The sequence below is a fragment of the Peromyscus eremicus genome, chromosome 23 (genome assembly GCF_949786415.1).
Source record: "Peromyscus eremicus chromosome 23, PerEre_H2_v1, whole genome shotgun sequence".
Lineage (NCBI taxonomy): Eukaryota > Metazoa > Chordata > Mammalia > Rodentia > Cricetidae > Peromyscus > Peromyscus eremicus.
The window spans coordinates 149,651-173,015 of NC_081438.1; the positions used below are offsets into that span (position 1 = coordinate 149,651).

The following is a 23,365-nucleotide window of genomic DNA, read 5'->3' on the forward strand; positions in this document are numbered from 1 at the left end:
TAAACCTGTCATGGCTGCTGTGTGGTCAAGCTATTTTGGGGCCCCTTTCCGGGTTCTGTGGTCTTTTTTGCTTGTTTTGGGAACTCCTGATGTAAGCCCACACCTCTGTGCTTAGCTCTTTTCTTCTCAGCCCTCCATCTCCTTGAACTATAGTACAGTGCTTACCAGGTTGTGTTTATCAGAAGTCATGTTTCACTAATGCTTTCTTGCTCTTTGAGTCTAGTTCTTAGTGGAAGACAAACAGTAATTCCTCTAGATATTCTAGAGGAAAGATGAAGTTTTAAGCTGTTGACTGCACCTTAGGACCCTAGGGCCAAAGAAAATCTTAGGGGTGACTGAGACTTCACTTGCCTCTTTGAGCTTATATACAACTCCACTTTTTAATTATTTAGCAGTACTGGGAAGAAAAACCAGAGGTCTGGCACATATTGGCAAGTGTTCTATCGTTGAAGTATATCTCAACCCTTAGCAGTCATTGATTTCTCCATTTTTGCTAAAGAAACAGAACAGGAAGGTCAAGATAATGCTGTGGTTGTACGCAGCTGTGGAGAGATGAAATATATGAGTCATGACAACAGGTCTAATACCTTGTCTTTTGGGTTTTACGTTCTCTCGTCCCCTCAAGACACCTGAGCCAGGTGTGGTGGCATATGCCTTTAATCCTAGTACTTGGGAGGCAGAGGCAGGTGGATCTCTGTGAGTTCAAGGCCAGCCTGGTCTACAAAGTGAGTTCCAGGATAGCCAGAGCTGTTACATAGAGAAACCCTGACTTGAAAAACTAATTAATTAATTAGTTAATTGAGTGGCACCTAAAGAATAACACCTGAGGCTATTCATTGACTTTTGACTTCTGCATGTACACACATACACCCATACATGCATTAATAGGAACACATAAGGCAATAAGGACATCTTTAATGAATATAATGCCCACTAGTCTGTTGACTCTGTGAACACTATCAAAAACTCAGAGAAGGTCAGTGAATAAAAGTCACCCAAACACTGAAGCAGAGCAGTGCATGTAGCTAATGTAGCTAAGGGTATAGAGCCAAAACACCATGGTTTGCAGCATCTTGTTTCACTAAAAGTTTATTTTCAGTTTTAGTTTTTCTTTTTGAAGTCATTTTAGGTGTATAAAGGATTATAAAAACAACACAGAATAGTTCAATTAATGTACAAAGATATTTTACATTACCAGCTGGTAGGGGAAAAAAAGTTCAGTGCAGTGAGGTATCAATGCATACCTATTACATTAACTGAGCTTAAAAAAAATACTGACATTCCGAAAAGTTGACACACACAGAGAAGATGGCTCCCCTGTTGTTGGTGGTCTGTTAACAGTATAGTCCCCTCTGGAGATTAGTCTAGCAGTGTCTCAAGGAAGTTCAACCTATCTGTCCTGTACCTGTAAAGCTTTTGTCCCAGAGAAATGAAACTTACTTGTTTAATGTTCCTGCTATATGTAGCTAAGACTGGCCGTAAACTCATGGTCTTCCTGAGTCCTAGCCATAAGTGCTAGGATTACAAGACTATGCCAGCATGCCTGTCTTTGAAAATGTATTGTCTTAGCTGGGCGGTGGTAGCACACACCTTTAATCCCAGCACTCGGGAGGCAGAGCCAGGCGGATCTCTGTGAGTTCGCGGCCAGCCTGGGCTACAAAGTGAGTTCCAGTAAAGGCGCTAAAGCTACACAGAGAAACCCTGTCTTGAAAAACAAAAACATAACAAAACAAAATTCTGTATATTAGTAGCTTAGATTCTCTAGATTTTCTATGCTACATAATCACACCACAAGTATGACAAGGAAATGAACAGTGATAGAACACTGTTGTCTAATCTGCAGACCTACTTCAATTTCTCATGTCTCTATCAATCTATCCATCTTTCTAAGACTGCAAAAGTTGTGCTAATACTTCCAGTTCCAGTGCAGTTGGTGAGCTATGGCCATCATCTGTCTTGTTAGTAGAGGCTCTTTGGAGAGCAGTCATGGCTTCTTATGTGTCAGAGGTGGCTGCCATTGAGTATGTGTCAGTTTTTTGTCTGCTTGTTTGTTAATTTTAACTGACTTTCCAGTGTGCTGTTACTCATTCTAAGGGTTAATGAGCCTTTGTTCCTCAATAGCTCAATGGCTGTAGCAGACATTTATGGATATTTTATCAGTGTCAGACCCAGTGGGACAGAATTTGTATTCATTATTTTTTCTGCTTTTCATTATAACCCAAGAGTGGATCTGTTATATCCATGTTGTAGGTGAGGAAACTGAGGCTTAGAATTTCAATAATTATCCTAGGATTGAAGTTAGTAATGTATGAAGTTCTGTTTATGTTTGTTAAGTTGCAGAGATAAAACCTTCTTTAAACAACTAAAGGTAAAAGAGTAGCTTTAGGATAAGAATACATATTGTGGGCTGGAGAGATGGCTCAGTGGTTAAGAGCACTGACTGCTCTTCCAGAGGTCCTGAGTTCAATTCCCAGCAACCACATGGTGGCTCATAACCACTTGTAATGAGATCTGTTGCCCTCTTCTGGCCTGCAGGGACACATGCAGGCAGAATACTATATACATAATAAATTAATAAATCTTTAAAAAAAAAAAAAAAAGAATACATATTGTATCTAAGGTAGGATCCTGTGAGGAAACTGAGCACCTACTTAAGCATGTGCTTTGCTGAGCTACTGTCCCATGGTTCAAGTTGATTTTTGCTTTCTTGAACTTAGGTGAAGTGACAATGGATGCCATGTTGGCGCGATTGAAACTCCTGAATCCAGATGACCTTAGAAAAGAAGTTATAAAAGCTGGATTGAAATGTGGACCCATTACATCAACAACAAGATTTATTTTTGAGAAGAAATTAGCTCAGGCTTTACTAGAGCAAGGTGGATTGCTGACTTCCTCTCTTCCCAATCACAGTGAGGTAACTGCCACAGCATTTATCCAGGGCACCCCAAGGACTCCTGCATCTATGGAAGGGAAACAAACTCATCAGGCCAGTTCTTCCGAAGACAAAGATTTTGGTTACAGTGTGGGCTTGAACCCTCCAGAAGATGAAGCTGTGACATCTAAGTCCTACCCAGTACCCCTCAGTGCCTCTGCCAGGAATGACAACCACAAGGCTGGAGTGACAGCTGCTAAGGAGCCACTTCTGTACTATGGAGTGTGTCCAGTATATGAGGATGGCCTTGTGAGAAATGGTAATGTGCTGTGTAGGGTCTCTTCATACAGACTAGGAAACTATAATCTTATTGCCCAAGATTAATTTCAGTATTTGTACTTGTTACTCTCTGATTTTTTTTTTTTAATTTGGTAAATCTAAGCAATACTTTTTTTTTTCTTTCTTTTTTTTGTTACTAGGAAAATATTCTGTCAGATTTGACTTGGAAACGATTGGCTCACTTCCATTTGTTAGTAATTTTGCCGATTAATCGTCTTCCCTCTCCCTTCCCCCCCTCTGCCCCCCCACCCAGTTTCTCCGTGTAGCCTTGGCTATCCTGGAAAATTATGCTTGTGCATATCTTTTGTTTGTTTGTTTGTTTTTCGAGATAGAGTTTCTCTGTGTAGCCTTGGCTGTCCTGGCACTCGCTCTATAAATCAGGCTGGTCTTGGAACTCAGAGATCTGCTGCCTCTGCGTCCCAAGTGCTGGGACTAAAGGCATGTGCGACCACTGCCCAGCTTTCCCTCACCCTCTTAAATTCATTACAACCTGAACAGCTTTTAGGTTAATAAATATAAATGTACCTACCAATGAGTGTATAAATAATTTTCAATCTCAAGGAGTCATATTTTTGGGCTAGAGGTCTGTTTTAGTTGGCAGAGCATTTGCCTATTATTATTCATGGAGCCCTGTGTTCAGTCCCTAGCACCATAAAACCTGATGTGGTGGCACATAATTATTACCCCAGCACTTGAGTGGATGCTACCTTGGGCTACATGAAACCCTGTCCCCAAAAAAAGAATGAAAGAAAGAAAAGAATTGCACTTTTATTTTATTTTAGTCAGGATTATATTGTGTACTTGGACTAGCCTGGATCTTGCTGTATAGCCTAGGGTGGGCTTTAACTCTCAACAGCTCTGACTTTTCCTTATGACTGTTAGGATAAGAGGTATAAGCTATTATATATCCAGTACAAGAATATTAATTTAGTTTTGAATTATTTTTATTTAGATCTTTATTTAATCCATTTAAAATACATTTTTAGTAAGTTATTATATCTTGGAATATGAAGTTAACATGCAGGTATATATGGTATCATTGCTTATATATATGTACACACATACATTGTCATTGTATTCAAGGACCTCTTTAAGATAAAAATGGGGCTGGACGGTGGTAGCACACGCCTTTAATCTCAGCATTGGGGGGGTGGGGGTGGATTTCTGTGAGCTCAAGGCCAGCATGGTCTACAGAGTGAGTTCCAGGACAGAGCTACACAGAGAAACCCTGTCTCGAAAAACCAAAAAAAGGATAAAATATGGGGAGTGGGTGGAAAGATGGCTCAGTGATTAAGAGCACTTATCCCAGCTCACATGTTAGGTGGTTCATAACCTACCTATAACACCAGGTCCAGGGAATCTGATCCTCTTTAGGCCTCCAAGGATACTCATACATTATGTGCATACAGTCACAAAAATGCACACTCATACATACACACTTTTTTTTAATCCTAAAAGATATTTCTTATAAAAGATTGAAAATCTGAACTGTGAACATGAAGGTGAAACCAAGAGATTTGTTAACAAATTTAAATTGACTGTTGAACTCTGGGTACAATTAATACAGTGTTCAAACTATTCATCTCTTAATTTTCCCTTGTTACTTTTATACCCAGAAAGGATCCATGTTTATGAAGATAAAAAGGAAGCATTGCAAGCTGTCAAATTGATCAAAGGGTCCCGGTTTAAAGCTTTTACCACAAGAGAAGATGCTGAGAAATTTGCTAGAGGAGTATGTGATTATTTCCCTTCTCCTAACAAAAGTGTGTCTTTACTGTCTCCTGTGAAGGCAGTGCCAGTCTTTGGCAGTGATGGGTTGAAAGGTAAGCCATGCCGGACTTCTTGTCATTACTATTATTTACCACTATTATTCTCTTTCTTTGATATTTCTTAATCTGTGAGATAAATCTGGTGTAGGAGGAGGTGGAGAGCTGAGGGGCCCTACAGTGGACCAACAAAAGAGAAGAGGACTAGGGAGCTGCCCTGGGAAGGTTTGAGGACATAAAGGTGAATGGAGTCTGGTACTAGTAGGCCCTGAAGCTGATGAGCCGAGTCTTAGCATGTGGACCACAGAAGCAGCAAAGGGAACACCTTGTGTTCTTGTGGCTCTAGCTGTTGCTTGTTTGAGTGTGGATATTTTGATGCTGACAACAATCTGTGTACACCTACTTGTAGGATCTGCAAGAATCAGTCTCCCTGTGAGAGCTAGAAATCTACACCCACTATATGACTCAGAGCCAGAAGCCTGTTTGGAGAGGCTTGACCATGATTCACATCCCTTCTCCCTGCAGTTGTTTGAGGTGGACTGCTGTCTTTCATTTGAGGGCCTGTCTACTGCCCTCTACTCTTCCTTTACTTAGGTGTCTCTCCTTTCAGCTTGGGAAAGTGCCCATGCAGGAAATTTTTTGAAGAAGCTATCAGGTTTTGATTAAACCTTTAGAAGCTATGAGTAGAACTCTTTTTTTTCTAAGAGAGAATTGTAGTTGCTGCTAATCTCTTGTCTACTTAACAGAATTGACATTTTTAGGTTTTTGAGAAAAGATCTTAATAATCATGTCAAGCCAAGCTGACCTTGAACTTGCAGTCCTTCTGTCTCAACCCCCTGAGTACTAGGATTCTAGGTTTGAACCACCACACTCAGTTTCTTGACTTACCTTCAAAGTACACTAAATGGCTAGACATGGTAGTGCATGCTCTTACTGCCAGCACTTGGGAAGCACATGTAGGTGGATGTGCTCTATGAGTTTAGAGCCAGCCCGAGCTACACATTTTGACCCTGTTTAAAAAAAAAAAAAAAAAAAAAAAAAAGGGCTGGAGAGATGGCTCAGAGGTTAAGAGCACTGCTTGCTCTTCCAAAGGTCCTGAGTTCAATTCCCAGCAACCACATGGTGGCTCACAACCATCTGTAATGAGATCTGGCGTCCTCTTCTGGCCTGCAAGCATACATGCAGGCAGAACACTGTATACATAATAAATAAATAAATCTTTAAAAAAAAAAAAAAAAAAAAAAAAAAAAGCACACAAAGTGATGTCTTAATTTCAGTCTTCAGCCATCTAATTGAGCTCAGCACTGCATTAGTATTCTGGTGTGCTTTGTACCATTGTCATTTCTTACCCATCACTCCCAAGAGCTCCTAAGCCTTTTACCACAGCAGGCTAAGTGAGAAGAAAATATTTGTGAGATGGTGTTCTTCAATTCTGTCTCTTAATAGCAGATGGTTTGTGCCTGGCTGAATCAGAAACAGTAAACAAAGAACGAGCAAACAGTTATAAAAATCCCCGTACACAGGACCTCACTGCCAAGCTTCGGAAAGCTGTTGAGAAAGGGGAAGAACACACCTTTTCTGATCTTATCTGGAATAATCCCCGATATCTAATTGGTTCTGGGGACAACCCAACGATTGTACAAGTAAGTATGCCTTCAGCATCACTCCTAGTCACTGTTCCTGACCAGTGACCCTGTGTTTTAACAAACATGAAGCTCAGTGTTTTAACAAACACAAAACTCATCCTTTCTTTTAGGAGGGATGTAGGTACAATGTCATGCATGTTGCTGCCAAAGAGAATCAGGCTTCTATGTGCCAGATGATGTTAGAGACTCTGGAGAACCCTGAGTTTATGCGTCTGATGTACCCAGATGATAACATGGACATGCTGCAGAAGCGCATCCTCTACATTGTTGACCTTTATCTGAATACTCCTGACAAAGTGGTGAGCATTCCTCATTAGTCTGTCTGCTGGAGGTTTAGGTTCCTGATATGTAGAAGTATTTCTTATTTCTCTATGCTACATCAGTGTGCAAGGCTTGTGGAATATTAGGAAGACACAAATGCTTATTGACTTAGAGAGAAAGATGGTTATGAAGGTATTACACAACAAAACTTTTCTTCGGGAGATGCAACACACATGTTGGGAACTCCAGATAGCGAACTCATGACAGACCAAGGTACAGATACCACCAAAGTCCAACTTGGTGAACCAATGAGGTTCCTGTTGTTGATTTTTTGTTTTGTTTTGTTTTGTTTTCAGAGCTGAGGACCGAACCCAGGGCCTTGCGCTTGCTAGGCGAGCGCTCTACCACTGAGCTAAATCCCCAACTCCACCAATGAGTTTTATTAGGTTTACTTATAGGTATATAGGTAAGAGCTTACAGGAGCAGAAATGACTCAAAGACAGTTGCATCACCAAGGACCACCCTAACATAAATGACAGCTCACAAAGCTGGGAATCTGGAGCACACTGAACAGCCTGTAGGCAGCTCAACAGGTTAGAGAGTATCCTTACCGGGTACCTCTGTTATCTAAACTTCTTCCAGGCAGCTGGTCTGTCCTAATTTTCTATTGCTGTGAAGAGACACCATGACCATGGCAACTCTTATATATAGGGAGCCATTCCTATTCAAACCACATTTCACTCCCTAGCCCCCATAGACTTGTAGCCATATCATAATGCAAAAATTCATTTAGTCCAATTTCAAAAATCCAAAGTTCAAAGTCTTTTTGGAGACTCAGGGCTATCGCTTAACTGTAATCTCTGTAAAATAAAAAACAAAAAGCAGATCACATACTTCCAACATATACAAAATATACATTACCATTCCAAAATGGAGGAAAGGGAGCATAGAGAGGAAATAATGGATTGAAACAAGACCAGAAACCAGCAGGGCAAACTCCAAATTCTGCATCTCCCTGTCTGATGTCAAAGTGTTCCTCAGATGTCCAGCTCCATTAAGTTTTGTTGTCTGTAACAAACTTCTCTTTCTTGGGCTGGTCATACCTGGGCTGCAGCTTTCCTTGACAGGTATCCCACAGGTTGGTATCTCCAACATCTTACGGTTTCCAAGGCAATCCAGGCCTCACCTTCACAGCTTCACACAATAGCCTCTTGGGTCTCCATGCAGGGACACCCCTGACATCTGCCTGACCTTAGCAGCTTAGCCATGGAGGGAGATTCCACAACTCCTTTCTTACATCCCTGACTCTAAAGACAGAACACATGGTCAAAGCTGCCAGGTTCTTCTGCTTGCTAGGGCTGAGACATGACCCCCTAGTTCAAATACATTTCCACTAGCTTTCTGTTTTTGATGGTTTCCTTCTCTGCCTAAGGTTGGCTCTCCTGGAACTCACTCTGTACACCAGGCTGGCCTCAAACCCAGAGATCTATCTGCCTCTGCCTCCAGAGTGCAGGGATTAAAGCTTTTCTTTAATTCTTTTTCACAAGTTGGAAGCTTAGATGGGTGGGGTCTTTCTGTGAGGTCACCACTCCCTTTAGTCCATTTAGGATCAGGCTTTTTAAACTTTTTATCTCCTTGCACGCTGAACTTAGCTCTGTTACACTTCTTGGTGCTCCATTTCTCCTCAAACGTTATTTTGTAGTTTTCCTCAATCAATTTAATTCTTTTTCATTATAGATCTGCATAAGACTCACCATTAATAACACAACAGAGTCAACTAGGCTGCCCTGAAATCTTCTCTGCCAATGTCATTAATCCAAAACTCTTCAGGCAGATTTTTTGGACAAGGGCAAAAAGCAGCCACATTTTTGCCAAAATATCACAAGAATGGGCCATATATAATTTTCTTCCCCTCAGAAACTTCTTGAGCTGGGCCCTCACAGTTCAAATCACCCTCAGCAACATTGTCTTCCATGCTCCTAACTAGGATGGCCCATTTAAGCTTAAAAGGGCCCAAACAAAGCTTGGTCAGGGGTGATGATGGTACATGCCTTTAACCCCAGCACTTGGAAGGTGGAGGAAGAAGAATCTCTTGTGTTTGAGGCCATCCTGGTCTACAGAGTGGGTGCCTTGAAAGCCAAGGCTACTCAAAGAAACTCTGTCTTGGGGGGCGGGGAGGAATGGTCAGGCCTATCACAGCAATACCCCAGTCCATGGTACCAGCTTCTGTCCTAGTATTCTATTGCTGTGAAGAGACACCATGACCATAGTAACCCATATAAAGGAAAGCACTTAATTGGTGCTTGCTTACAGTTCAGAGGTTTAGTCCATTGTCATCATGGCAGGGAACATGGCAGCTTGTGGGTAGACGTGGTGCTGGAGAAATAGCTTGAGAGTTCTACATCTCCATCCACAAACAGCAGGAAGAGAGAGAGCCGGTGGGCCTGGCTAGGGCTACTGAAACCCCCAAATCCCACCCCTAGTAACATCAACGCCATACTTACTCCAGCATGGCCACACCTAATAGTGAATGCCTCTCCCTGGTTACCAAGCATTCATATCTATGCACTTTTGAGGGGCCATTCCTACTCAAACCACCACATGGTCTGTCTCCGAGTTTTCTTTGTGCTCAGCTTCCTTCAGTCTGAGGGCTACTCTCTGCTTTTATTGTGTACTCTGGCAGGAAGGAGCCTAATGAATCTGGTCAGTTTCAGGGACTTCCTAAAGCTATTTTGAGTTTGCCTTCCTGTTTAAAGAGCTTCCCTGTAGGTGGAATGTTTCGATCTCCCAGGAAACTGTTACACAAGGGGGCTTCGGGTTGGAGGGGCATGTAGCTCAATAGGTAGAGTGCCTGCTTTATTGTCTGCTAGTCCTAGTTAGGTCACCAGCAGCATAGAAAACTGGTGGTATATGCCTGTAATTTTAGCACTTGGGAGATGAAAGCAAGAGGATTAAGAAGTTTAAGGTTGCTGGGCGGTGGTGGCGCACGCCTTTAATCCCAGCACTCGGGAGGCAGAGCCAGGTGGATCTCTGTGAGTTCGAGGCTAGCCTGGGCAACCAAGTGAGTTCCAGGAAAGGCGCAAAGCTACACAGAGAAACCCTGTCTCGAAAAACCAAAAAAAAAAAAAAAAAAAAAAAGTTTAAGGTCGTCTTTGGCTACACAGTGAGTTTAAGGCTAGTTTGTGCTATATGAGACTGTATATTAAAACAAACTTTGCTGGGTGCACACCTTTAATCCCAGCACTCGGGAAACAGACGCAGGCGGATCTCTGTGAGTTCGAGGCCAGCCTAGTATCCAGGAAAGGCGCAAAACTACACAGAGAAACCCTGTCTCGAAAAACCAAAAAAATATATATATATATTAATAATAAAAATTTAAAAAAATAAAATAAACCAACACATGGCTCCGAAGTTGAGAGCATTGGCTGTTCTCCAGAGGACCTGGGTTCAAGTCCCAGCATCTATATGGCAGTTCACAAACATCTGTAACTCTGGTTCCATGGGATCTGACTTCCCTGGGCACCAGGAATACATGTCATAGGTTGTGCACAGACATAATTGCAGGCAAAACACCCACACACATAAAATAATTAAAATAACAACAAAAATCCAAGAAATTTGTGGTTATGAAAGTAACACTCAATAAAGAGATCCCATAGGTAGAGAATGAAAGAGCCTCTGGCTGCTATCAGCCAAACATAGTCAGAATGTAGGTGGGTGGAGTACTCTAGGAGGTGGCCTGGGTTCTTTCAAGAAAGGTGTCAGCTAGGCTGTGATTAGAAAGAATGCCAAAAAGGTTTGTTAAGAGTGCTTACCTAGCATGTGTAAGGGTTTGTTTGATCCCTAGCACCACTAAGAAAAAATACTAGACTAGTGAGATGGTTCAACAGGGAAAGGAGCTTGTGCCTGCGGACCTACAACCTTAATTTAACCCCTGGGACCTGTATGGTAAAAGGAAAGAATCCTACAGGTTATTTGCTGAGCTCTATAAGCACCTGTGTACACAATATATGCATTAAATGAGTAAATAAAATTTTAAAATAAAAGATTTTTTTGAAAAATTTTCAAAGGCATGGCTTTTAGTTGTTGTGTAAGTCTTCAGTAAGGATTTGAGACACAGGAATTTGTTTATATGAAGGAGAATGTAATGATAGGTTAGAACAAAAAACTAATCTCTCAGAAATCTAGGAGTTTAGGAAACCAGGGGAAAGAATGAAAGAAAGCACTAGAGAGGCAGAGGCAAGAGAATTGTAAGTTCAAGGCCAACTTGTTCTACAAAATGAGAAGAAAGATAGGAGTAAAATTTTACAACAGAAAAATTCAGTTTGATATGTATTTTTTTTAAGTGATTTCTGGTAGCCAGCCTAAGACTTCTGTGTGTGCATATACACAATGCTGGAAACAGAACCTAGTGTCTCAAATATGCTAGGCAAGCTCTCTACCACTGAGCCCACTACTTTAGTTTCTTTCACAAGGTGGTAATTTATGGGAGTTTTTGTTGCTATTCTTATTTTGTTTTTATTTGAAAGTTACTGCTTTTCTGTTTCTAACATATTACTGTTATAATTATCCAGTGACTCAGAAAGTTGAGTCCAATAGCAGCAAAAATACAACCTGTGTCTCAAACAATAAATAGGAAAGGAAATTAAAGATAACTTTTTTGTTTGTTTGTTTTTGTTTTTCGAGACAGGGTTTCTCTGTGTAGTTTTGGTGCCTGTCCTGGATCTCACTCTGTAGACCAGGCTGGCATCAAACTCACAGAGATCTGCCTGGCTCTGCCTCCCGAGTGCTGGGATTAAAGGCGTGCACCACCACGGCCCCGGTGAAATTAAAGATAACTTAAGATAGAAGAAGTAAATTGGGAAACTAATTCTTAGTCAGCTAAGCAAAATTATAGAAATAGATTTAAAAACAACTATAAGAATAAATAAAGTCAAAATTTCTCCCACCATATTTATTCTCAAACACATCTGATACCAGAATTGTGTAGGAGACTCCAGCTGGATGGGCTCTAGCTCAGTTCTGGTGGTACTGAGTGAGATTTAGAGCATTGGTTCCATGACTATATAATGGGTCCCAAATTATTAAAGTTAAGGTTAACTGCATACCTTTGATTTTACATGCCCTCCTTGGGACCTGTCACTTAACATCAAATAAATAGTGACATGTTACTGTGCCAGGCTCAGGGCCTGGTATACAATGACTATATGCTAGCATGCCTAGTACTTTTGCCAACTATAAAAACAATGGTTTTGGGTTTGTTTTTTTTTTTGTTGTTGTTGTTGTTTTTTTGGGACAGGATTTTATGTAATCCAGGCTGGCCGCAAACTTACTATATCTCAAAGAATGACCTTCAATTCCAGATTCTTCTGCCTTCACTTGTCAAGTGTTGTCACATAGGCCTGAGGGGTTTTAATTTTTTTGTTAAAAATTTTTTTATTGCCAGATATGGTTGCTCATACCTTTAATTCCAGCACTCAGGTGGCAGAGGCAGGCAGGATCTGAGTTTGAGGGTCAGTGTGGTCTACATAGGGAATTCTAAGCTAGCTAGGACTACATGGTGAGACCCTGACTCAAAGCACATTTTTTATTACATATTTATTTATTTAGTGGGGGGGGGGCCACGGCACACTAGTGAGAAGGGGCCCTTGGCATGTGGATGTCACAGGACACAGTTCCCTTTCTCCACCTGTGGATTGAACTCAGGTTGTCAGGCTTGGTGTCCAGTTTTGTGGTTTTGATTTAAATTAGTGGTTCTCAACCTGTGGTCTTGACCCCAGAGTCACCTAAAACTATCAGAAAACACAAATATTTACATTATGATTCGTAACAGTAGCAAAAGTACAGTTATGAAGTAGCAACAAATATAATTTTATGGTTGGGGGTCACCACAACATGAGGAACTATATTAAAGGGTTACAGCATTAGGAAGGTTGAAAAGCACTTTTTTAAATAAATACCTGCTTTCACTGTAGAGCAGCCATGTTAATAGTTTGAGTAAGCAATTGTGCTTCTTCTCTACCTTTTCTAGGGCTTTGATACACCATTACATTTTGCTTGTAAATTTGGGAATGTGGATGTAGTTAATGTGCTTTCTTCACACCCTTTGATTGTGAAAAATCCAAAGAATAAATATGGTAAAACACCTGAAGATGTAAGTAACTTTTAAATTGCAATTACTGTCTTTTGTTAAAAATTAAAATACATAAATTTGCATTCTGTGATTATAGCTAGTGAAATCACAAGTAACTGAGTTGTGTTTACGTTGTGGGTATATTTAGAATGTTGGCTGCTGAGCATGATGTACTCTGTGAAAGCAGCGTATCTGTAGAGCCAAGAAGGAATGAGCTAACCTAGTCTTGCTGATTTTACTGAAACTGGCTATCAGTGTTCTGAGCAACTTAGTCTTTCCATGTTCCTTCTAAACACATTAGCCAACCAAGTTCAAAAGAAGGCAGGGGTGGTGGTCATGATGATGGCTATAGGCGGTGATGGAAGTAGTGATCATAATGGTAATGAATGATGGTTATAGTGGTAGTAGTGATGATGACTATAATGCTGAAAGCAGCTGATGTGTTCAACTCAGATACATACTAGCTGCCCAGATACATACTGCTGCATTCATGCCTAGTGAAGCAAGCCTTTTTGTGTTCCTTAGCAGTAGAACAAAATGTGCTACATTGCATCATGTGCTTGTGATATAAAGACAGACCTAGCTCTATTAAGAACCGAAATGCTAATTTAAGGATCAAGCATTAGATGCTGCTGGCTGACCTAGATCTACTACTCTCAGAAATAAAATCTAAAGGACACTTCTGGTGAGAGTGTCTTCCTTAGGCTTAGGCCCCTTAGCTGTTACTACATTTTGTAACACTCATGTACCCCAGTTGGTAGAAAACTTCCCTGACATGCATAAGGCCTGGTATTAGGGAGTGGAAGGGAGAAGGAAAATAATAAAAAAAAATTTACTACAGAAAAATAGTTTTTTTAATTTGTATTTTTATAAAATGATTTTCTGATAACCAACCTAAAACTCATGACTATTGTGGGTGTATATGTGCAATGTTGGGAACAGCACCTAGGGTCTCAATATGCAAGGCAAGCCCTCTACAACTGAGCCCACAATTTTAGTTCTTTCACAATGTGGTAATTTATGAGGTTTCTTGTTATTTTTTTATTTGAAAGTAATTGCTTTTCTATATTATTAATGTTGTAATTACCCAGGGGCTCAGAAAGTTGATTCCAGTAGCCGCAAATTCTATATGATGTAGTAGCTCTATTTGAGTTCAGATACCCAACAGCAAAAATTTATATAGAGAGGGTGTACTTTCATACTGTAAAACTCCAGCTGAGAAACGGTCAGCATGTCCATGTGTATTTATATTTATACTTGATATTATATATATATATATATACTTTTTAATTAAACTTGATATTTATACTTTTAAGTTTTTTTTTCTTGCAGAAAATGGGAAACAAAAGTTGTGTGAAGAAAAAGATAAAGTTTACCATGTTGCTAGAGTGTTTTCTTGCCCTGTTCCAATGGGCTTTTATAGTGATTTCTATAGAATAGGCTGTGCTATTGAACACAGGTTTTCTTTTTGTTGTTGTTTGCTTATTTATTTTTATGTGTGTGGATGTTTTGCCTGGATATATGTCTATACCACATATATGCCTTGTGGCCACGAGAGGGTGTCAGATCTCCTGAAATTGGAGTTACATACAGTGTTAAACTGCCATGTTGATGGAAATTGAACCCAAGTTCTCTGAAAGAGCATCCAGTGCTCTTAACCACTGAGCCATTTCTCTAGCCCCCTAGCACAGGTTTTCTGAGTATGAATTTTGTGAAATTTTGTGTTAAGATAATCCTAGGGCTGGAGAGGTAGTTCAGTGGTTAAGAACACTTACTGCTCTTACAGAAGACTGGAGTTCTCTATTCCCAGCACCCAGGTTGGATGACTCACTGCTACCTGCAACTCCAGCTTCAGAGGAACCAACACCCTCTTCTGACCTTTGGGGCATCTATACTTACATCACACACACACACACACACACACACACACACACACACATACACACCATATACCTATATACATAATAAATAATAAAAAATTTAAAGATACTATCCTATTTACTGGATTTAAACTTTAAAAAGATTTTATTTGACAGGAAATGTAATATAGTAATATTTAGAATGTTCAATTTGTCTGTTTTGTTTAAATAGGTAATTTGTGAAAGAAGCAAAAACAAATCTGTAGAACTGAAAGAAAGGATCAGAGAATATTTAATGGGTGAGTTGTGGACTCCATACCTGGCATGGAAAGCCCTTTGTAAGAGTGAACTTGGGGCAGTACAGCAGAGGTTTGTCTGCTTTCCCAAGTTCTGAAAAAGTAGCTATGAACTCCCCTCAGAGCCTGTTGAAATTATCCATTGTTTTTTTTCCCTGAATACTGTACCTCCTTGCCTCATTTCATACTGCCCATTCTTGTTCTAATTTTAGGCTCTCTTTTTACTTAATTCCTGTTCAGGGACTCACCCCATCCTTGAGACAGGTTTCTCTGATTCCTTTTGGTTAGAGAGGGTGGACACAGAGCCCCTTGTGGTTGGTTATTTGGCTTTTGTTTTTAGTTTGTTTCTAAGAAGGTGTATTTTGGGCCTGCCTCCCTCCTCTGCCCTTCTGAGGCTATCTAACTCAGCTCAGCCTTTTAAAACTGGGGACCCCATCTGGGCCATTATCCTGCTGGGATTGTGGAGGTACGATACCATTTATATTCATTCTCTCTCTCCATCTCTCTGCTCTCCTCTTTCTCTCTCTCCTACTCTGTCCTCTCTCCCTTATCCTCCCTCCTTTCCCCTCCATCCTTCTCTCCTTTCCTTCCTCCTTCAATTGTGGGCTATCTACCAGAGAAAATTACTCATACATGGATTTAAGCCAATAGAAAGTGGTTATTAAGCTGGGCGGTGGTGGCACACGCCTTTAATCCCAGCACTCAGAAGGCAGAGCCAGGTGGATCTCTGTGAGTTTGAGACCAGCCTGGTCTAAAGAGTGAGATCCAGGACAGGCACCAAAACTACACAGAGAAACCCTGCTGCGGGACTGACTACCTTACTGCATGCTGCCCCATCATTCAGAAGAGACCCACAGTTGGATAAATAGAGGGAAGGAATACACAACATCCTAAGAAGATGAATAGGGTAAAAAAAAAAAAAAAAAAAAAAAAACTAGACACAAGCCCACCAAGAGCATGAATCCGGTTTTGTTGATGAAGTGTTGCATTTTTTTCCAAAGCACTGGGGACTGAACTCAGGGCCTCAGGCATGCTGGACACCTCTACTTCGGTCTACCCACAGCCCTCTACAGACAAGCAAGAGTATATATTCCTGGAACGTTTTAGTATACAAAGCCCTAGGCATTATATATATACACATACACACAGACCCCAAAATATTTAAGGATTTGAATATTCAAAAGAAAATTAAACCGTATTTTATATTTTTTTTTATTTAAAAGTTTTCTTTTTCCATACCAACCACAGTTCCCCCTTTCCTCCCCTCTTCCCATTCACCCCCTTTCTAAAAGACAACCATTATTTCAAAATCCATGAAATGGAAACAGGTAGAAATCTGTCACTTATAAAAATCTCATCTCATAGGTATGTGGTATCAGTCATAATTTCAGATACTGAAATGTTAATAAATACATTTCTCTGGTTGATTTTGTTTGTTTTGAGACAGGGTCACACTATGTAGTCCTGGCTGTCCTGGAACTCACTATGTAGACCAGGCTGGCCTCAAACTCACAGAGATCAGCCTGCCTCTGCCTCCAGAGTGCTGGGATTAAAGGCCTATGCCACCATACCCAGCCATTTCCCTATTTTTAAAAAATTGTTTTTATTTTATGTTCATGAGTGGTGTGTGTGTGTGTGTGTGTGTGTGTGCGCCCTTTATCAGTTGCCTGGTGCTCACAGAGAGTAGAAGATGGTGTTGAACTCAGTGCAACTGGAACTAGCCACTTGGGAGGTCTTCATGTAGATACTGGGAACAAAACCCTTGTACTCTGCCAAAGCAGCAAATTCTCTTAACTGCTGATTTCTATCTCTATCACTCACTTTGGTTTTTTGATATAGAATCTCATGTAGCCCACCAAGCTGGACTCAAACTCCCTAAAAACTCAGAATGACCTTGATTGCTGATCTTCTTCCCAAGAACTGGGATTGTAGGCATAAACCACCACACCCAGTTTTAGGAAATGCTCGGGATTAAACCTGGGGCCTCTTGCATGCTAGGCAAGTAAGAAATGTTAGATATATTTTAATGCTGTGGGTTTTTTTTTTTTTTTTTTTTTTTGAGCTGAGGATCGAACCCAGGGCCTTGTGCTTGCTAGGCAAGTGCTCTACCAGTGAGCTAAATCCCCAACCCCGAATGCTGTGGTTTTTACTATGCTCTGTGTTAACATTCTTTTAAGTAGAAAAATAAAGATGTAAAAGCTATTATAAGCACTTGAAATAAAAAATTCCCAGGTAATTGTGAGCAGCATGACAGGCTGATATTCCAGCACACCTCTTACCTCTTCTGCACATGAGAAACTGAAACAGGGCGGAAGGAAATGTGACCTCTGTGTACTAAGCTCCTTCTTTGTCCTAATCAGACTCCTGGCTCCAGACTTCTAGCTTCCTTGGGTGTCTGCTGCTTGCCCCTTCTCTCCTTACTTTTGTTGTTGTTAAGTGTTTTTGTTTTGTTGATATTCAGTGTGTTTCAGGACAAGAAGTCAATGGTATATTTTATAGGTGGACATACAGAAAAGAGTTATTTTTTTTTGTGGTAAGAGAGATGAAGACCTTAGGATAACGTAGGAGAAAGAAAAGGTAGTTTGACTCCAGAAGTTTTACCACAAAGTAGGGTTGTCTAAAAGTAGTGACAGATTGGATAATTTTTAAAGAATTACATGACGCCTTCTAGATTTGAAGTCTTGGCAAAATAACATTGGTAAATCATTGAACAAAACGGGAAATTGAACATTGATTAGAGGCAATATGGGATGGGTCTGAATCTTACTGACCTATTTGTTTGCTCATAGTTCTTTTTACAAACATGTACTCCTGGCGGCTCATGTAGAAGTAAGAACTTGAATACCATTAAGTATGCATCTTCATTAGTAATCTCAAAGCCTTGCAAGATGTATCATCATCTCCATTGTGAAAACAAGGATCAGGGGAAAAGTCAAACAAAAACCTGTTTTAGTAAAGAATGGAGATCAGGCTAAGTAGTTGCTGGCACAAATTGGTCTTGGTCCCCAAACCTATAGTTTTACTTGGTCTCTTCTGTCTTTGTTTGCCTTGTTGTTCCCCCAGACCCATACTCAGACCACACAAGTAGAAGCTTGTGGCTGACATTTATCTCCTCTTCAGGTCACTACTATGTGCCACTTCTGAGAGCAGAAGACACTTCTTCTCCTGTCATTGGGGAGCTATGGTCCTCAGACCAGAGAGCTGAAGCCTCTAATGCTGACCACTGTAGAAGTAGCCCCAGAGATCCTGTGATGACACTGAGAGCTTTCGTGGGGCCTTTAAGTCCATCCAAGGTGAGTGGTCAGGGAAGAAAGTTTTGGGACTGTCCTAGCTGTCTCTACATTTTAGGGTTTGGTGCTCCAGCCTGTTGTTTTGTTTTAGTTTTGGAGATCAACTCATGGAAGGCTAGGGCCATCTTTATCTGAGACTACCACTGATGAAGTGATAAGGAGGACTTAGAGTGTTTTTTGTTGTTGTTGATGTAGCCAGGGAAGGTGTATTGGAAGCCCAGGTCTCCTGACATAGTAGTGTTTTCCTGGGCAAGCCCCTTTTGTCCCTTACCAGTCTGTTGTGACTTGGGGAGCTCCACATTTACAAATTCAAATTCTAGACTGAGCTTCCTACACTTGGAACTTCTACCCCTTCCTTCATGTTCCTGAGTTCCTGTGATATACCTGTCTTTCTTTGAGGCCACAGCCAGTTGAGCTCTGTTCACACATGAAATGGTCAGGAAGTTTATAATGATGGAGTTTGTGGATCACAGATTATACATGCTTATATGCCAAATTTACAATTGATGGCTTTCTCCAGTGAAATACCTCACTGACAATGTATAAACTATTATTTAAAACTCTAAATAAACTGGTTATGGTGGCACAGGCTATAATCCCAGCTTCTTGGGAGACTGAGTCAGGAGTACCACAATTTGAAAATCAGCCTGGGTGATACATATAGTCAAACCTTGTCACAAAACAACTTTCTAAATAATTCACAAGAATGGAGCCATTCCAAATGATCTCAGACAGTGGGATTAGAGCTGTGTTCTATGCCTTCTTAGCACAGTAGGTGATGTCAGACAGTTGGATTAAAGCTTCATTCTATGCCTTCTTAGCGTAGTAGGTGATGTGTTAGTCTCATAAATGAGCTACAATAAACATACAATTCCAGTAAGGATTATTCATGACAGATTGATGTCAGCTTCTCTTCTATATGTAGGGGAAATGGGACATGTACCAGTGACATGGAGGTAGACAATACCTGTTGTTCTTAGGATGAGGCCTTATACTTGGGCCATCCTGGGCCAGATCTGACCCTCAACATGGGCCAGTACAGAAAGGCACCTCTCCCTTGTATCACTTTTCCTGGATAGTTATAAACAAACATCTACCTAGGAAAAGTCACACAACCAAACCTCCTTCCCCTGATCCTGTGAGGTCATGCTCCCTCTTGGCTATATAGTTGAAATGGCTGCAGAATCTGTAAAGTGGTAGAAAGCTATTGAGTCTGTAGTGTTGGTTCTGAGTCTCAGGTGAGCTGCATGAAACAGCCTGTCTTCCACTTTTTTTTTTCCCCTAGGCTGAAGATTTTCGAAAGCAATGGAAAACTCCACCTCGAAAGAAAGCAGGCCTCTTCCACAACATCAGAAAGTCTGACCCAGAACGAGGCATTGAGAGAGTGGGAAGGTATTTACTGGACCATGACTGATCAGCTGAGCAAAGTGTGCTGTGTGGTTGTGGATAGATGATAGAAAAATATTAACTGTGTATACTGAAATGTAACAGTTCCCAGATGGATTTACTGGGAGCTGTTAGAACCTTTTTTCAAAGTATGTGCCAATTTGACCCTGCCACAGACTTTGCCAAACAAGGACATGTATTAGGCTTTGCATGTCACTTTTTGCTGTGAAGTTGGTATGAGTGAGTGTACACTAGGATTCCATGAGTGAAAGTCACTTGATATATCATAGAGTCGCTCCTCAAAGGACATGGCAGGGTCTTACCAATAGAGGAGCACTAGAAAATGTCCCAAGTTTAGGGTAAAATAAGATACTCAAAATTAGAGTTTTGGTACTTCGAAGATTAAGTGCTATTTTCTCTGTACTCAGTTTTTTTGGGTTTTTTGTTTTTTTCCTGTTTTCTCAACTGGTTAATTGTGTTTTATTTCTTACAGGGAGCTAGCTCATGAGCTGGGGTACCCCTGGGTTGAATACTGGGAGTTTCTGGGATGTTTTGTTGATCTGTCTTCCCAGGAAGGCTTGCAAAGACTAGAAGAATACCTTACCCAACAGGAAATGAACAAAAAGGCTCAACAAGAAATAGGAGAAAATAAAGGCTGCCTTCAGCACAGAGCCTTGGTTTTTGGTAAGCAAGTGCAGGTCTGAGGTGTCTGTGGGTTTTCTTTTTCTTTTTCAATGTGCTTTTACTATAAAAGCAGATCTTTTCCTCAAAGTCATGTCAGAAAATGTGCATATAGTTGTGTTAAAAAACAAACAAAAAGGCATCACAGAAAACTATGTGTCTGAGCACCTATATGTATATACAGCTATATGAATTGTGTTGTATGCATATAAAGTACATAAAAATACAGAATCACAGCAAGCAAAGTGTATATACAGGTATAACTCAAAAATGTGGCATCCTGGCAAGCAGTCTGATGCTTTTGGCATTGTTTCCTGACCTAGATATACCTTATAGTTGAATACAATGTGTAATGTCAGGAAAAGGACAAGATAGGTTCCACAATACTGGGCACTGTATTTTGTCAGTCACTAGGGTGCCTTGAGCAAGTTAATGGAATGCTTGGAAAAGGTTAAACTGAGTACAAAAAAACATAAAATAGGTCATAACTCGCCAGCACCATTAAAAAGGGAAAATTAGTGTGTTGTATATAACTCAGTGGTAGAACATGTGCTTACCATGAGTAAAGCCATGAGTTCAGTCCCCAGCACTAGGAGGGTGGTGCGAGGAGATATTAAAGTTTTTAATATTGTAGGGAAAAAGGCAAAAATACCCCCAAAATGAAGTGGGAAAAGAAAAATGCTCTTTAAAAGAAGTAAAAACAAGCTAGGTAGTGATGGTGCACACCTTTAATCCCAGCACTAGGGAGGCAGAGGCAGGTGGATCTGAGTTTTGAGGCCAACCTAGTCTACAGAGCTAGTTCTAGGACAGCCAGGGGTACACAAAGAAACCCTCTCTCGAAAAACCAAAAAAAAAAAAAAAAAGGAGGAGGAGAAGGAGGAAAGGGGAGGGGGAGAAATACCTTAAAACACCCTAAGCCATGATTATAAGATCCTAGTGTGGAAAGGTTCCCACCTTACCAAAGTAAAGGTGCTGTACAGACTGGGCTGGCAGTTTATTCGACACAGCTGGAAACCTCAATGTAGCTTACTTTACCCTGCAGCTGAGGACTGGCTGAGGAAGTAGTTCTATCGTTAGCTAGAAAAATCATGCTTTTGCCGGGCGGTGGTGGTGCAGGCCTATAATCCCAGCACTCGGGAGGCAGAGGCAGGTGGATCTCTGTGAGTTCGAGGCCAGCCTGGTCTACAGAGCTAGTCTAGGACAGGCTCCAAAGCTACAGAGAAACCCTGTCTCGAAAAACCAAAAAGAAAAAGGAAAAAAAAGAAAAACCATGCTTTTAAAATTATGTTTTAAAGAATGGTGAATGATGTGAAAAATTATAGAGTGGTGTATAACAATGTGTACAGTTAATGGGGAAGAAAACGATATAATTCAGTATATTCACATAATATTAAGTTTCAAAATATTAAGATGACTATAGCAACATTAGTTGCACCTCACTTGAAAGTTTTCCAGACGTTTACAACTAGCGTATATCATTTTTTTTTTTTTAATTTTAATTTCCATGTGGGTGCTGGGAATTGAACCAGGGTCCTTTGGAAGAGCAGTCAGTACTCTTAACCACCAAGCCATCTCTCCAGCCCCTAGCATATGTCATTTTTTATAGTTAAAAGAAAACTAAAATGAAACCAAAAACTAGTAAATTAGACAGTGCTCTAGAAGGGAGCTGGAAGAAGAGTCTTCACAAAAGTCCTCCAAGCTGAATTCCTCCCTCCTCTCCCTTGTGCTTCTGCAGTTCCCACGTAGAGCACCACCCTCCCTGGAGAAGAATTGGCTTAGAGTTGTTGTTGGTACAGTACCACTTTACTTTTACCTCAGAAAAACGTTCACTGAATCAGAAATAGAACTTAAGTATTAAAATGAATCAAACTAAACATATTATAAACTAACATTATAGGCACTAATACAAATTTTGTTAGTGTATTAGTGCCTATAATGTTAGTGTTTGAGAGGGAGAAAGCAAGATTAGAAGTTCAAGGCAAACCTCAGCTACACAGTGAGTTTGAGGCCAGGCTGGCAGGCTGCATGAAACTCTGTCTCAAATAAATAAATTTTACTGGGTGTGGCAGTTAATGCCTATACTAGAATTTTGAAGAATACAGTGAGTTGGAGGCCCGCTTAAGCTACACAAAATCCGAGAATAAAGTAGGAGACCCTGTCTTAAAAAGAAAACAAACAAAAAAGTAAAATTTTAAAGTCAAGTAGAAACTTTGTAATAACTAGAGCTATAGGCCCCCAAAATAGAAGTTAAACAAATGTATTTTAAAGCTTTCTAAATTAAAATTGAACCATTGGCCTATAAAGCATTTACTTTGCAAATTAGATTTCCTGGAACAATGTGGGGAAGGAGGAAGAACATGATCTACACCATGTAGAAAGAAACAAGTTAGTGCCTTGAGATGGCTTAGCAGATAGAGGTGCTTGCTACAGAAGCCTGGTGACCCAGGTTCCATCCTTAGAACTCACATAAAGGTAGAAGGAGATAACTCCATAAAATGGTTTGACTTCTAGTCTCATGCCACTTTTTTCACACACATATACCCACAGCACAGAGATTATGTGCATATACACTCATAATGAGTTTAAGAAACAACCTTGAATATGGAGAATAGTGCTGGAGTGAAGGCTGTGCACATGGGCTGTGGAAGAAGCTATACCAGCCTGGGAGTCAGTGCCAGGGTATGGCTTCATATACTCTGAACCTATTGTTCATGAGACTCTAAGCACTTAGTTAATGTCAAAAGAGCCCCACACATGTACCATAGTTACAGCAACTACAGTGTTAGTCTCAAGTTGTTGATATATTTCATTTGCAGAATAGAGACATGAAGCAGTT

General features: G+C 40.5%; 1 protein-coding gene across 2 annotated transcripts in view; it reads left to right on the forward strand.

Moving 5' to 3' along the window:
- Ankle2 (ankyrin repeat and LEM domain containing 2) overlaps positions 1 to 23,365 on the forward strand; it is a 29,269-nt gene that overhangs the window by 1,759 nt on the left and 4,145 nt on the right. Inside the window, exons 2-10 of one of the 2 annotated variants that reach the window (XM_059249737.1) lie at positions 2,718 to 3,191; positions 4,828 to 5,034; positions 6,427 to 6,620; positions 6,734 to 6,922; positions 12,916 to 13,038; positions 15,109 to 15,175; positions 18,293 to 18,465; positions 19,748 to 19,854; positions 20,342 to 20,532. In XM_059249737.1, coding sequence (XP_059105720.1) covers positions 2,718 to 3,191; positions 4,828 to 5,034; positions 6,427 to 6,620; positions 6,734 to 6,922; positions 12,916 to 13,038; positions 15,109 to 15,175; positions 18,293 to 18,465; positions 19,748 to 19,854; positions 20,342 to 20,532 — 1,725 coding nt within the window. Of the gene's footprint in view, positions 1 to 2,717; positions 3,192 to 4,827; positions 5,035 to 6,423; positions 6,621 to 6,733; positions 6,923 to 12,915; positions 13,039 to 15,108; positions 15,176 to 18,292; positions 18,466 to 19,747; positions 19,855 to 20,341; positions 20,533 to 23,365 lie in introns of both variants that reach the window. The other variant, XM_059249736.1, reaches the window with a different exon arrangement.